This window comes from Scomber scombrus, chromosome 17, assembly GCF_963691925.1.
Source record: "Scomber scombrus chromosome 17, fScoSco1.1, whole genome shotgun sequence".
Taxonomy (NCBI): domain Eukaryota; kingdom Metazoa; phylum Chordata; class Actinopteri; order Scombriformes; family Scombridae; genus Scomber; species Scomber scombrus.
The window spans coordinates 24,900,984-24,918,486 of record NC_084986.1 but is presented as its reverse complement, the minus strand read 5'-3'; the positions used below and the strand labels follow the sequence as shown (position 1 = coordinate 24,918,486).

At 32.7% G+C, this 17,503-nt stretch overlaps 3 protein-coding genes across 3 annotated transcripts in view; 1 reads left to right on the top strand and 2 right to left on the bottom strand.

Moving 5' to 3' along the window:
- The window catches only part of lyrm2 (LYR motif containing 2), a 36,323-nt gene extending 21,656 nt beyond the window's left edge, over positions 1 to 14,667 (top strand). The window contains exons 2-3 of the mRNA XM_062437403.1: positions 13,933 to 14,073; positions 14,392 to 14,667. Coding sequence (XP_062293387.1) covers positions 13,933 to 14,073; positions 14,392 to 14,472 — 222 coding nt within the window. The 3' untranslated portion in view covers positions 14,473 to 14,667. The remainder of the gene's footprint in view (positions 1 to 13,932; positions 14,074 to 14,391) is intronic.
- The window catches only part of ube2j1 (ubiquitin-conjugating enzyme E2, J1), a 210,083-nt gene that overhangs the window by 36,596 nt on the left and 155,984 nt on the right, over positions 1 to 17,503 (bottom strand). The gene's annotated exons all lie outside the window — the stretch shown is intronic.
- Positions 14,802 to 17,503, bottom strand: part of ankrd6b (ankyrin repeat domain 6b) — a 31,511-nt gene continuing 28,809 nt past the window's right edge. The window contains exon 15 of the mRNA XM_062437405.1: positions 14,802 to 16,647. Coding sequence (XP_062293389.1) covers positions 16,073 to 16,647 — 575 coding nt within the window. The 3' untranslated portion in view covers positions 14,802 to 16,072. The remainder of the gene's footprint in view (positions 16,648 to 17,503) is intronic.

Here is a 17,503-nt window from a genome sequence, read left to right as displayed (position 1 = left end):
TCAATATAAAATTCCCCAAAAATTAACAAAAACACATTTTTCTGAGATAATTGTTGTAGTATGATTATCAGGTGACCATTGTTGTGTATCATGATTTTGGTCATCCTACACTATATAATGTTAACGCTATTGACGATTTTTCACAATAAAATTCCCCAAAAATAAACAAAAACACATTTTTCTGAGATAATTGTTGTAGTATGATTATCAGGTGACCATTGTTGTATAGCATGATTTTGGTGAGTATACATTGTACAATATTAACGCTATTGACGATTTTTCACAATAAAAATCCCCAAAAATATGCAAAAACACGTTTTTATGAAATCACTGTTGTAGTATGATTATCAGGTGACCCTTGTTGTGTAGCAAAATTTTGGTCATCCTACACTGTATAATATTAACGCTATTGACGATTTTTCACAATAAAATTCACCAAAAATAAACAAAAACACGTTTTTATGAAATCACTGTTGTAGTATGGTTATCAGGTGACCCTTGTTGTATAGCATGGTTTTGGTCATCCTACACTGTATAATATTAACGCTATTGAAAATATTTCAATATAAAATTCCCCAAAAATATGCAAAAAGCTTTTTTTCTGAAATGACTGTTGTAGTATGATTATCAGGTGACCATTGTTGTGTATGATGATTTTGGTCATCCTACACTATATAATGTTAACGCTATTGACGATTTTTCACAATAAAATTCCCCAAAAATAAACAAAAACACATTTTTCTGAGATAATTGTTGTAGTATGATTATCAGGTGACCCTTGTTGTGTAGCAAGGTTTTGGTCATCCTACACTGTATAATATTAACGCTATTGACGATTTTGCACAATAAAATTCCCCAAAAATAAACAAAAACACGTTTTTATGAAATAACTGTTGTAGTATGATTATCAGGTGACCCTTGTTGTGTAGCATGATTTTGGTCATCCTACACTGTATAATATTAACGCTATTGACGATTTTTCACAATAAAATTCCCCAAAAATAAACAAAAACAAATTTTTCTGAAATAACTGTTGTAGTATGATTATCAGGTGACCCTTGTTGTGTAGCATGATTTTGGTCATCCTACACTGTATAATATTAACGCTATTGAAAATATTTCGATATAAAATTCCCCAAAAATATGCAAACTTTTTTTTTTCCTGAAATCACTGTTGTAGTATGATTATCAGGTGACCATTGTTGTATAGCATGGTTTTGGTCATCCTACACTGTATAATATTAACGCTATTGAAAATATTTCAATATAAAATTCCCCAAAAATATGCAAAAAGAGGTTTTTTCTGAAATCACTGTTGTAGTATGATTATCAGGTGACCCTTGTTGTATAGCATGATTTTGGTCATCCTACACTGTATAATATTAAAGCTATTGACGATTTTTCACAATAAAATTCCCCAAAAATAAACAAAAACACCTTTTTATGAAATCACTGTTGTAGTACGATTATCAGGTGACCATTGTTGTGTAGCATGATTTTGGTCATCCTACACTGTATAATATTAACGCTATTGATGATTTTTCACAATAAAATTCCCCAAAAATAAACAAAAACTCATTTTTCTGAAATGACTGTTGTAGTATGATTATCAGGTGACCTTTGTTGTGTATCATGATTTTGGTCATCCTACACTGTATAATATTAACGCTATTGACGATTTTTCACAATAAAATTCCCCAGAAATAAACAAAAACACCTTTTTATGAAATCACTGTTGCAGTATGGTTATCAGGTGACCTTTGTTTTGTAGCATGATTTTGGTCATCCTACACTGTATAATATTAACGCTATTGACGATTTTTCACAATAAAATTCCCCAAAAATAAACAAAAACACATTTTTCTGAAATGACTGTTGTAGTATGACTATCAGGTGACCATTGTTGTGTATCATGATTTTGGTCATCCTACACTGTATAATATTAACGCTATTGACGATTTTTCACAATAAAATTCCCCAGAAATAAACAAAAACACCTTTTTATGAAATCACTGTTGCAGTATGATTATCAGGTAACCATTGTTGTGTAGCATGATTTTGGTCATCCTACACTGTATAATATTAACGCTATTGACGATTTTTCACAATAAAATTCCCCAAAAATAAACAAAACCACATTTTTCTAAAACAACTGTTGTAGTATGGTTATCAGGTTACCCTTGTTGTATAGCATGGTTTTGGTCATCCTACACTGTATAATATTAACGCTATTGAAAATATTTCAATATAAAATTCCCCAAAAATATGCAAAAAGCTTTTTTTTCTGAAATGACTGTTGTAGTGTGATTATCAGGTGACCATTGTTGTGTATCATGATTTTGGTCATCCTACACTATATAATGTTAACGCTATTGACGATTTTTCACAATAAAATTCCCCAAAAATAAACAAAAACACATTTTTCTGAAATAACTGTTGTAGTATGATTATCAGGTGACCATTGTTGTGTAGCATGATTTTGGTGAGTATACAGTTTATAATATTAACGCTATTGACGATTTTTCACAATAAAATTCCCCAAAAATAAACAAAAACACGTTTTTATGAAATCACTGTTGTAGTATGATTAACAGGTGACCCTTATTGTGTATCATGATTTTGGTCATCCTACACTATATAATGTTAACGCTATTGACGATTTTTCACAATAAAATTCCCCAAAAATAAACAAAAACACGTTTTTATGAAATCACTGTTGTAGTATGATTATCAGGTGACCCTTGTTGTGTATCATGATTTTGGTCATCCTACACTGTATAATATTAACGCTATTGACGATTTTTCACAATAAAATTCCCCAAAAATAAACAAAAACAAATTTTTCTGAAATCACTGTTGTAGTATGATTATCAGGTGACCCTTGTTGTATAGCATGATTTTGGTCTTCCTACACTATATAATATTAACGCTATTGAAAATATTTCAATATAAAATTCCCCAAAAATATGCAAAAAGCTTTTTTTTCTTTAATGACTGTTGTAGTATTATTATCAGGTGACCATTGTTGTGTATCATGATTTTGGTCATCCTACACTGTATAATATTAACGCTATTGACGATTTTTCACAATAAAATTCCCCAAAAATAAACAAAAACACCTTCTTATGAAATCACTGTTGTAGTATTATTATCAGGTGACCATTGTTGTATAGCATGGTTTTGGTCATCCTACACTGTATAATATTAACGCTATTGAAAATATTTCAATATAAAATTCCCCAAAAATATGCAAAAAGCTTTTTTTCTGAAATAACTGTTGTAGTATGATTATCAGGTGACCATTGTTGTGTAGCATGATTTTGGTCATCCTACACTATATAATGTTAACGCTATTGACGATTTTTCACAATAAAATTCCCCAAAAATAAACAAAAACACGTTTTTATGAAATCACTGTTGTAGTATGGTTATCAGGTGACCCTTGTTGTATAGCATGGTTTTGGTCATCCTACACTGTATAATATTAACGCTATTGAAAATATTTCAATATTAAATTCCCCAAAAATATGCAAAAAGCTTTTTTTCTGAAATAACTGTTGTAGTATGATTATCAGGTGACCATTGTTGTGTATGATGATTTTGGTCATCCTACACTATATAATGTTAACGCTATTGACGATTTTTCACAATAAAATTCCCCAAAAATAAACAAAAACACATTTTTCTGAGATAATTGTTGTAGTATGATTATCAGGTGACCATTGTTGTGTAGCATGATTTTGGTGAGTATACATTGTACAATATTAACGCTATTGACGATTTTTCACAATAAAATTCCCCAAAAATATGCAAAAACACGTTTTTATGAAATCACTGTTGTAGTATGATTATCAGGTGACCCTTGTTGTGTAGCAAGATTTTGGTCATCCTACACTGTATAATATTAACGCTATTGACGATTTTTCACAATAAAATTCCCCAAAAATAAACAAAAACACGTTTTTATGAAATAACTGTTGTAGTATGATTATCAGGTGACCCTTGTTGTGTAGCATGATTTTGGTCATCCTACACTGTATAATATTAACGCTATTGACGATTTTTCACAATAAAATTCCCCAAAAATAAACAAAAACAAATTTTTCTGAAATAACTGTTGTAGTATGATTATCAGGTGACCCTTGTTGTATAGCATGCTTTTTATCATCCTACACTGTATAATATTAACGCTATTGAAAATATTTCGATATAAAATTCCCCAAAAATATGCAAACTTTTTTTTTTCCTGAAATCACTGTTGTAGTATGATTATCAGGTGACCATTGTTGTATAGCATGGTTTTGGTCATCCTACACTGTATAATATTAACGCTATTGAAAATATTTCAATATAAAATTCCCCAAAAATAAACAAAAACACATTTTTCTGAGATAATTGTTGTAGTATGATTATCAGGTGACCATTGTTGTGTATCATGATTTTGGTCATCCTACACTATATAATGTTAACGCTATTGACGATTTTTCACAATAAAATTCCCCAAAAATAAACAAAAACACATTTTTCTGAGATAATTGTTGTAGTATGATTATCAGGTGACCATTGTTGTATAGCATGATTTTGGTGAGTATACATTGTACAATATTAACGCTATTGACGATTTTTCACAATAAAATTCCCCAAAAATATGCAAAAACACGTTTTTATGAAATCACTGTTGTAGTATGATTATCAGGTGACCCTTGTTGTGTAGCAAAATTTTGGTCATCCTACACTGTATAATATTAACGCTATTGACGATTTTTCACAATAAAATTCACCAAAAATAAACAAAAACACGTTTTTATGAAATCACTGTTGTAGTATGGTTATCAGGTGACCCTTGTTGTATAGCATGGTTTTGGTCATCCTACACTGTATAATATTAACGCTATTGAAAATATTTCAATATAAAATTCCCCAAAAATATGCAAAAAGCTTTTTTTCTGAAATGACTGTTGTAGTATGATTATCAGGTGACCATTGTTGTGTAGCAAGGTTTTGGTCATCCTACACTGTATAATATTAACGCTATTGACGATTTTGCACAATAAAATTCCCCAAAAATAAACAAAAACACGTTTTTATGAAATAACTGTTGTAGTATGATTATCAGGTGACCCTTGTTGTGTAGCATGATTTTGGTCATCCTACACTGTATAATATTAACGCTATTGACGATTTTTCACAATAAAATTCCCCAAAAATAAACAAAAACAAATTTTTCTGAAATAACTGTTGTAGTATGATTATCAGGTGACCCTTGTTGTATAGCATGCTTTTTATCATCCTACACTGTATAATATTAACGCTATTGAAAATATTTCGATATAAAATTCCCCAAAAATATGCAAACTTTTTTTTTTCCTGAAATCACTGTTGTAGTATGATTATCAGGTGACCATTGTTGTATAGCATGGTTTTGGTCATCCTACACTGTATAATATTAACGCTATTGAAAATATTTCAATATAAAATTCCCCAAAAATATGCAAAAAGAGGTTTTTTCTGAAATCACTGTTGTAGTATGATTATCAGGTGACCCTTGTTGTATAGCATGATTTTGGTCATCCTACACTGTATAATATTAAAGCTATTGACGATTTTTCACAATAAAATTCCCCAAAAATAAACAAAAACACCTTTTTATGAAATCACTGTTGTAGTACGATTATCAGGTGACCATTGTTGTGTAGCATGATTTTGGTCATCCTACACTGTATAATATTAACGCTATTGATGATTTTTCACAATAAAATTCCCCAAAAATAAACAAAAACTCATTTTTCTGAAATGACTGTTGTAGTATGATTATCAGGTGACCTTTGTTGTGTATCATGATTTTGGTCATCCTACACTGTATAATATTAACGCTATTGACGATTTTTCACAATAAAATTCCCCAGAAATAAACAAAAACACCTTTTTATGAAATCACTGTTGCAGTATGGTTATCAGGTGACCTTTGTTTTGTAGCATGATTTTGGTCATCCTACACTGTATAATATTAACGCTATTGACGATTTTTCACAATAAAATTCCCCAAAAATAAACAAAAACACATTTTTCTGAAATGACTGTTGTAGTATGACTATCAGGTGACCATTGTTGTGTATCATGATTTTGGTCATCCTACACTGTATAATATTAACGCTATTGACGATTTTTCACAATAAAATTCCCCAGAAATAAACAAAAACACCTTTTTATGAAATCACTGTTGCAGTATGATTATCAGGTAACCATTGTTGTGTAGCATGATTTTGGTCATCCTACACTGTATAATATTAACGCTATTGACGATTTTTCACAATAAAATTCCCCAAAAATAAACAAAACCACATTTTTCTAAAACAACTGTTGTAGTATGGTTATCAGGTTACCCTTGTTGTATAGCATGGTTTTGGTCATCCTACACTGTATAATATTAACGCTATTGAAAATATTTCAATATAAAATTCCCCAAAAATATGCAAAAAGCTTTTTTTTCTGAAATGACTGTTGTAGTGTGATTATCAGGTGACCATTGTTGTGTATCATGATTTTGGTCATCCTACACTATATAATGTTAACGCTATTGACGATTTTTCACAATAAAATTCCCCAAAAATAAACAAAAACACATTTTTCTGAAATAACTGTTGTAGTATGATTATCAGGTGACCATTGTTGTGTAGCATGATTTTGGTGAGTATACAGTTTATAATATTAACGCTATTGACGATTTTTCACAATAAAATTCCCCAAAAATAAACAAAAACACGTTTTTATGAAATCACTGTTGTAGTATGATTAACAGGTGACCCTTATTGTGTATCATGATTTTGGTCATCCTACACTATATAATGTTAACGCTATTGACGATTTTTCACAATAAAATTCCCCAAAAATAAACAAAAACACATTTTTCTGAAATAACTGTTGTAGTATGATTATCAGGTGACCATTGTTGTGTAGCATGATTTTGGTGAGTATACAGTTTATAATATTAACGCTATTGACGATTTTTCACAATAAAATTCCCCAAAAATAAACAAAAACACGTTTTTATGAAATCACTGTTGTAGTATGATTAACAGGTGACCCTTATTGTGTATCATGATTTTGGTCATCCTACACTATATAATGTTAACGCTATTGACGATTTTTCACAATAAAATTCCCCAAAAATAAACAAAAACACGTTTTTATGAAATCACTGTTGTAGTATGATTATCAGGTGACCCTTGTTGTGTATCATGATTTTGGTCATCCTACACTGTATAATATTAACGCTATTGACGATTTTTCACAATAAAATTCCCCAAAAATAAACAAAAACAAATTTTTCTGAAATCACTGTTGTAGTATGATTATCAGGTGACCATTGTTGTATAGCATGATTTTGGTCTTCCTACACTGTATAATATTAACGCTATTGAAAATATTTCAATATAAAATTCCCCAAAAATATGCAAAAAGCTTTTTTTTCTTTAATGACTGTTGTAGTATTATTATCAGGTGACCATTGTTGTATAGCATGGTTTTGGTCATCCTACACTGTATAATATTAACGCTATTGAAAATATTTCAATATAAAATTCCCCAAAAATATGCAAAAAGCTTTTTTTCTGAAATAACTGTTGTAGTATGATTATCAGGTGACCATTGTTGTGTAGCATGATTTTGGTCATCCTACACTATATAATGTTAACGCTATTGACGATTTTTCACAATAAAATTCCCCAAAAATAAACAAAAACACATTTTTCTGAAATAATTGTTGTAGTATGATTATCAGGTGACCATTGTTGTGTAGCATGATTTTGGTCATCCTACACTGTATAATATTAACGCTATTGACGATTTTTCACAATAAATGATTATCAGGTGACCTTTGTTGTGTAGCATGATTTTGGTCATCCTACACTGTATAATATTAACGCTATTGACGATTTTTCACAATAAAATTCCCCAAAAGTAAACAAAAACACGTTTTTTATGAAATCACTGTTGTAGTATGATTATCAGGTGACCCTTGTTGTGTATCATGATTTTGGTCATCCTACACTGTATAATATTAACGCTATTGAAAATATTTCAATATAAAATTCCCCAAAAATATGCAAAAAGATTTTTTTTTCTGAAATAACTGTTTTAGTATGATTATCAGGTGACCCTTGTTGTGTATCATGATTTTGGTCATCCTACACTGTATAATATTAACGCTATTGATGATTTTCACAATAAAATTCCCCAAAAATAAACAAAAACACATTTTTCTGAAATCACTGTTGTAGTATGATTATCAGGTGACCATTGTTGTGTAGCATGATTTTGGTGAGTATACAGTGTACAATATTAACGCTATTGACGATTTTTCACAATAAAATTCCCCAAAAATAAACAAAAACACTTTTTTATGAAATCACTGTTGTAGTATGATTATCAGGTGACCCTAGTTGTGTAGCATGATTTTGGTCATCCTACACTATATAATATTAACGCTATTGACGATTTTTCACAATAAAATTCCCCAAAAATAAACAAAAACACCTTTTTATGAAATCACTGTTGCAGTATGATTATAAGGTGACCCTTGTTGTATAGCATGATTTTGGTCATCCTACACTGTATAATATTAACGCTATTGAAAATATTTCAATATAAAATTCCCCAAAAATATGCAAAAAGATTTTTTTTTCTGAAATAACTGTTTTAGTATGATTATCAGGTGACCCTTGTTGTGTATCATGGTTTTGGTCATCCTACACTGTATAATATTAACGCTATTGACGATTTTTCACAATAAAATTCCCCAAAAATAAACAAAAACAAATTTTTCTGAAATAACTGTTGTAGTTTGATTATCAGGTGACCATTGTTGTATAGCATGACTTTTATCATCCTACACTGTATAATATTAACGCTATTGAAAATATTTTGATATAAAATTCCCCAAAAATATGCAATCTCTTTTTTTGTTCCTGAAATCACTGTTGTAGTATGATTATCAGGTGACCCTTGTTGTGTATCATGATTTTGGTCATCCTACACTGTATAATATTAATGCTATTGAAAATATTTCAATATAAAACATGCAAAAAGATTTTTTTTCTGAAATAACTGTTGTAGTATTATTATCAGGTGACCCTTGTTGTGTAGCATGATTTTGGTGAGTATACACTGTATAATATTAACGCTATTGACGATTTTTCACAATGAAATTCCCCAAAAATAAACAAAAACACGTTTTTCTGAGATAACTGTTGTAGTATGATTACCAGGTGACCCTTGTTGTATAGCATGATTTTGGTCATCCTACACTATATAATATTAACGCTATTGACGATTGTTTACAATAAAATTCCCCAAAAATAAACAAAAACACGTTTTTATGAAATCACTGTTGTAGTATGATTATCAGGTGACCCTTGTTGTATAGCATGATTTTGGTCATCCTACACTGTATAATATTAACGCTATTGAAAATATTTCAATATAAAATTCCCCAAAAATATGCAAAATTTTTTTTTTTTCCTGAAATCACTGTTGTAGTATGATTATCAGGTGACCATTGTTGTGTAGCATGATTTTGGTCATCCTACACTGTATAATATTAACGCTATTGACGATTTTTAACAATAAAATTCCCCAAAAATAAACAAAAACACATTTTTCTGAAATGACTGTTGTAGTATGACTATCATGTGACCATTGTTGTGTATCATGATTTTGGTCATCCTACACTATATAATGTTAACGCTATTGACGATTTTATTTTTCACAATAAAATTCCCCAAAAATAAACAAAAACACGTTTTTATGAAATCACTGTTGTAGTATGATTATCAGGTGACCATTGTTGTGTAGCATGATTTTGGTCATCCTACACTGTATAATATTAACGCTATTGACGATTTTTCACAATAAAATTCCCCAAAAATATGCAAAAAGATTTTTTTTTCTGAAATAACTGTTTTAGTATGATTATCAGGTGACCCTTGTTGTGTATCATGGTTTTGGTCATCCTACACTGTATAATATTAACGCTATTGACGATTTTTCACAATAAAATTCCCCAAAAATAAACAAAAACAAATTTTTCTGAAATAACTGTTGTAGTTTGATTATCAGGTGACCATTGTTGTATAGCATGACTTTTATCATCCTACACTGTATAATATTAACGCTATTGAAAATATTTCAATATAAAATTCCCCAAAAATATGCAAAAAGATTTTTTTTTCTGAAATAACTGTTTTAGTATGATTATCAGGTGACCCTTGTTGTGTATCATGGTTTTGGTCATCCTACACTGTATAATATTAACGCTATTGACGATTTTTCACAATAAAATTCCCCAAAAATAAACAAAAACAAATTTTTCTGAAATAACTGTTGTAGTTTGATTATCAGGTGACCATTGTTGTATAGCATGACTTTTATCATCCTACACTGTATAATATTAACGCTATTGAAAATATTTTGATATAAAATTCCCCAAAAATATGCAATCTCTTTTTTTGTTCCTGAAATCACTGTTGTAGTATGATTATCAGGTGACCCTTGTTGTGTATCATGATTTTGGTCATCCTACACTGTATAATATTAATGCTATTGAAAATATTTCAATATAAAACATGCAAAAAGATTTTTTTTCTGAAATAACTGTTGTAGTATTATTATCAGGTGACCCTTTTTTTGTATAGCATGATTTTGGTGAGTATACACTGTATAATATTAACGCTATTGACGATTTTTCACAATGAAATTCCCCAAAAATAAACAAAAACACATTTTTCTGAAATAATTGTTGTAGTATGATTATCAGGTGACCCTTGTTGTATAGCATGATTTTGGTCATCCTACACTATATAATATTAACGCTATTGACGATTGTTTACAATAAAATTCCCCAAAAATAAACAAAAACACGTTTTTCTGAGATAACTGTTGTAGTATGATTACCAGGTGACCCTTGTTGTATAGCATGATTTTGGTCATCCTACACTATATAATATTAACGCTATTGACGATTGTTTACAATAAAATTCCCCAAAAATAAACAAAAACACGTTTTTATGAAATCACTGTTGTAGTATGATTATCAGGTGACCCTTGTTGTATAGCATGATTTTGGTCATCCTACACTGTATAATATTAACGCTATTGAAAATATTTCAATATAAAATTCCCCAAAAATATGCAAAATTTTTTTTTTTTCCTGAAATCACTGTTGTAGTATGATTATCAGGTGACCATTGTTGTGTAGCATGATTTTGGTCATCCTACACTATATAATGTTAACGCTATTGACGATTTTATTTTTCACAATAAAATTCCCCAAAAATAAACAAAAACACGTTTTTATGAAATCACTGTTGTAGTATGATTATCAGGTGACCATTGTTGTGTAGCATGATTTTGGTCATCCTACACTGTATAATATTAACGCTATTGACGATTTTTCACAATAAAATTCCCCAAAAATAAACAAAAACACCTTTTTCTGAAATAACTGTTGTAGTATGATTATCAGGTGACCATTGTTGTGTATCATGATTTTGGTCATCCTACACTGTATAATATTAACGCTATTGACGATTTTTCACAATAAAATTCCCCAGAAATAAACAAAAACACCTTTTTATGAAATCACTGTTGCAGTATGATTATCAGGTGACCATTGTTGTGTATCATGATTTTGGTCATCCTACACTATATAATGTTAACGCTATTGACGATTTTATTTTTCACAATAAAATTCCCCAAAAATAAACAAAAACACCTTTTTATGAAATCATTGTTGTAGTTGTTCTGGCAATTTTATATTAAGGAGCACAAACTCATTCGTTTTCTTTCTGGTAGTTTATTCAGTCATCTGCAGACGGACTCCTTGCTGTCTCAAGCCTTGAGATGGCACAAGTGAGCCCAGAGCAGAGGAAATACTCAGTTTATATACAATACATTATCTTGTGAAAGGTTGACCTTGTTCTACCATCAGAACAATGTAAGCACAATAGTCACATCATAATGTGTGTACAATCAGGACAATGGTTAGTCAGTAAATTATAACATACATGATGTTCACTCAATGTTCAATAGTGTTCACTCAATCAGCATTTCATGTAACATAAGTGGTGTCATGATCAGCAGATTATGACACACACATCGACTAATCATATGACATAGTTACTCATTTGTATCAGAGAAGATGAATAATAAGAATTCCCATTACATAGTATGATTATCAGGTGACCCTTGTTGTATAGCATGATTGTGGTCATCCTACACTGTATAATATTAACGCTATTGAAAATATTTCAATATAAAATTCCCCAAAAATATGCAAACTTTTTTTTTTCCTGAAATCACTGTTGTAGTATGATTATCAGGTGACCATTGTTGTGTATCATGATTTTGGGGAGTATACAGTGTACAATATTAACGCTATTGACGATTTTTCACAATAAAATTCCCCAAAAATAAACGAAAACACATTTTTCTGAAATAACTGTTGTAGTATGATTACCAGGTGACCATTGTTGTGTAGCATGATTTTGGTCATCCTACACTCTATAATATTAACGCTATTGACGATTTTTCACAATAAAATTCCCCAAAAATAAACAAAAACACCTTTTTCTGAAATCACTGTTGTAGTATGATTATCAGGTGACCATTGTTGTGTAGCATGATTTTGGTGAGTATACAGTGTATAGTATTAACGCTATTGACGATTTTTCACAATATAATTCCCCAAAAATAAACAAAACCACGTTTTTATGAAATCACTGTTGTAGTATGATTATCAGGTGACCCTTGTTGTATAGCATGATTTTGGTCATCCTACACTGTATAATATTAACGCTATTGAAAATATTTCAATATAAAATTCCCCAAAAATATGCAAACTTTTTTTTTTTCCTGAAATCACTGTTGTAGTATGATTATCAGGTGACCATTGTTGTGTAGCATGATTTTGGTGAGTATACAGTGTATAATATTGACAATACTGAATATGTTTGAATATAAAAAATCCCCAAAATTATATCAAAACTAATTTTCCCAAAATAAATGTTGTAGTATGATTACCAGGTGACCCTTGTTGTGTAGCATGATTTTGGTCATCTTACACTGTATAATATTAACGCTATTGACGATTTTTCACAATAAAATTCCCCAAAAATATGCAAAAAGATTTTTTTTTCTGAAATAACTGTTGTAGTATGATTATCAGGTGACCCTTGTTGTGTGGAGTGAATATAGTGAAGACTACTGTGTATAATATTGATGTTATTGAAGGGAAATCAATGGAACGACAGCACATGACAGTGATGATATTGAAGTATTATACACAAGCCCATTTTGTAACAATAACTGTTGTAGTGTGATTATCAGGTGACCGTTGGTGTGTGGAGTGAATTTGGTGAGACTACAGTGAATAAAAGTGGAGATATTGAATATTTTTCGTTTTGGTACTGCACTTTGTAGACGGTCCCTAAGCGCTCGCCTCTCCGCCCGCAGCGCATAGAGAGCAATATATTTCCTGCAGCCTGGATGACGACTCGTTTTAGCGAAAATGAGTTTGTAGTCAATAGTCTACCTTACTACGATAGGAAAGAGACATTTTTTTTATGTTTTAACAATGTTTCGTTTGTTCGAATCTGCCAATCTCTTTCTAACTTTACCCAAGTCCAATTGTCCCCTTAGAGAGAAGAGTCACTGTAGCAATACAAAGTAATTGTCAGTGATCATCTTTATCCTATGATGACACATGTCTATCCTGATGGGAGTGGTCTTATTCAGGATGACAATGCCTCCATCCATAAGGAACGAGGGGTCACTGAATGTTTGATGAGAATGAGAATGATGTCAATCACATACACATGCTACAGAATGTGATTATGATGTTTCTAATCATGTGTTTTTAACTGGTGTCTGCATCAGTTCTTACAGAGGCAGAAAGTTTTGGGGATTTACAGAAACATGCTGAGGACCATACGGAAGGTTCCAGATGAGACAGACAGGAAGTACCTCAGAGACTGGGCCAGAGACGAGTTCAAGAGGAACAAGAGCGCCACAAATCAGGTAAACATGTCAGCATGCGTTCGCTCTATTCAGACACAACTGAAGAAGCTTTTCAGACAAGATGCAAAATGTACAGAAGGCCTTACCGTCAACTCAGCAGCTATACAGTATATATATCATGTGACCTGGATGGTGTTCACAATCACATGACAATAAAACACTGTAATGTGTGTCATACACACACACATATATATTCCTCAGTAACTAAGGGATTAGAGTTTTGTCAATAAATAATATAACATTGTTACATGTAACTAGTTACTTCTCAACACTGCTTCTCTTATCTTATATGTTATCTTATCTGTTATATCTCATCAGGATGCCATCCGGATGATGATCACACAGGCTAACAACCACCTGGAGGAGCTGCAGACATCTCTGGCGTTGGCTGGTAGTTAAACACTGAGTCTGCTCTCTGATGCAGGATTCTAACTCTTTGATACTGTTCATGGTTGAATTAATGGGACTGACCTGATGGTGAACATCTTTGACTCCATGATGACTGAAACTCTGAGCCCACCTGGCAGACTCTTGTTTGAATTGTATATATATGTATATGTATGTATGTAATTAACAGGAAGACATGAAAACACAGATTCAGAATGATCTTTTTTTATAGAAACAGTTTTGTGGCATCATCATCATCATCATCATTCAGAGTGCATTAATAAACTAACCGAAGTCCAGTTAACCAACATGTTTAAGCAGACAGTCACTACATCAATTATACAGCAGATAATAATACTGCAGCACAACTCTGAGCTTTCAACTCTGAGTTGTTTATTAATGATAATAATAATGTTTAGTATTTTTAACATCGTCACTTTGTAGCTGACTGCTGCAGGATTATGGATAATTTTCTGAGCAGAATTATACAGCTGCAGTAACCTCCGTGTGTGTGTATGTGTGTGTGGACTGATGTGTGACAGCAGATCTGTCATTTATGTGACAGTATATTTCAGTTTGAGGCTGTTCTGGGTCTGTAATATTAAATGTGTGGAGGCTGCAGTGTGCTGCTAGAACCACTGTCATCCTTTCAGCCTGATCACAGGTCAGTGCACCTGTGTGTAGTCATCTTTATCTGAGAGTGATGATAAATGAACCATGCACATTAAAGCAGGAGATACATCAAACCATGCAGCAACATCAAAATGTTCAAATTTCAATGCTTATTCTTCTTTTTTATTGCTGTCAAACTGAATTATGAACACTGACTTCATCTAAATGAAGTTACTGGAGCTGGATCATCTTCTCTGAGCTCTGGAATCTTTTCAAATCTTACCAACATGTATCCCCAGATAGTCACATCTTAGCCCTGACTGCTGCTCCTGTCAGTCTAATCTGAGTGTGAGCAGAGGAGTGAAGTGATTGAGGAAGAAAGATTGTCAAGACAGAGCAGAGACAACAAGCTTTTATACAGAGCAACAGACAGAAACATGATGAGCTTCATGCTTATGTCAGCAAATGACTGAAGAAACTGAAGTTACAATGATGCACATGTGTGTTAATGTCACCTTCTTTTATCATGTATATATACAGTGAGAGCACATTCTCATGAAGAAACAGCAGGTCGTCCTTTTAGAGTCACGAGTCTGATTCCGGCATGCAGACAACAAGAAGAAGCTTATAATGCTGTGATTCCCTCCATCCAGCCAGCTGTCACTGTCATCATCATGTTAATGGATCCTAATAAAAATGGCACATTAGATCAGTTTTTTGACATCTATCTTTACATCTACTGCTTTATTTACATCACACAGTATGTGACAGCTGCCTCATTACTACACTACTGTATGTACACACCTCCAGTTAGCAGGAACTGGTTTTAGGCATCTGTTAAACTGGGATACCTGGACTCCATTCTGGTGTGATCCAGCCCCGCAAGCCCTACATATAACACAGTGACCCATCAGTTCTATACAGTGTGTTTAAATGGCAGTTGATAGAGTGAAGTGTAGCCTGTGTGTGAAGCAGCCGGGCGGAGACAGTGAGGTGTGTGTCAGCAGTCGTCGTGTCTGTTAGTCCTCATCATGCGTAGTTCATCCTCCAGGTATGTGATCCTCTCTATGAGCGCTGCTTTGTCAGCCTGAGCCCTCTGATCGGCCTGCCAGCGAGCCTCCTGCACCTTCCTCTCATACCAGCGCTCCATCTGCGTCGACACCGCCTCGAAGAAGTACTGCGTCACCTCCAGAGCGTGCATGTTTTCCCTCTCCTGAGCGAAGGAGGGCTCGCTAGCTTGGTCTCCGAAGACCTCCAGGGTTTTGACCCCCCCAGCGTTCCCTCTGGACTTAGTCCTGCCCAGAGGATGCTTCTTGTGGTGCTTCCCTCTGTCCCGGCCTCGCTCCCTGTCTCTCAGCCTGCTGTCGGTCCTGCTGCTGCAGCGTCGCTCTGTGGCAGGAGACAAGCTGCTGGCTCTGTGCGTCCCGCCCCCGCTGGCCCCGCACACCGTCACCTCCACGTCCTGCAGGTCCTGAGGCTTTGAGCGCTCCTTCGGGCGAACCACCTGGGTAGATGTGTGAGGGCTCCTGGCTGCTGCAGGAGAGGTGATGTCTGCGTTATGAGCCTTATCACCATCTGTTGAACGTTCAGAAACACTGAGTTCACTGTGTAAACACTGAGCAGCATCACTCATCTGATCATTAGCATGGAGCAGTGACTCAGCAAGTAATTATCAACAGCTCACTGCTGCTGTTTGACTCTGGCTGCAGTACTACTGCTTCCAAAAGATCTTACAATTATATAACATTAATTACATAAGTCATTAGTGCAATGAAGAAAGTATACTCTCATATTCAGATGTGTTTTCTGACAGTAGAGTGAGACACAAAGCTCAGCTATCAGCACATTTTCACAGGCTTGAAAGATGATTTTGGAGCTTTGGACTAGTCTCACTAGTCTCATGTACAGAGCTGATAAAATAAATGATGGTGGTGTGAGTTCAATAGTTAGGTTGTTTCTTAAAATCTGCCTCAGAACAAAAACACATTCAAATTTTGAAGTTTTTTTTTTTTATGAGTGATTTGCTCGAGTGTTTGCTTGAATGATCAAACATCTACATGCTAATATGTAAGTATAAATGACTTTACTTAAATGTATTCATTTCAAAATGTAGCCTTTAAAATACAGTGTCAATTATTAACAGGTGAACCATTTCCTGTACATGTATTTTAATATAGTTAGTACACCATTCATGCATAGTACAACCATTGTTATCAAGAAATTACAACAAATATATTAGTAAAGAAGCAACATCTAGATGTTTGTGAGAGGTGTTTTAACATTCATTTGATTAAGACTCAAGTGATGATGAGAACATACAGTCACTGGTCTCTTCATTAGGAACACCTGTGCAAACCAATTCAATCTAATACAACAACTCTGCTTTAAATTCTACATTTATGAAGTTTATACATTTTCACTTTTTGTTAAC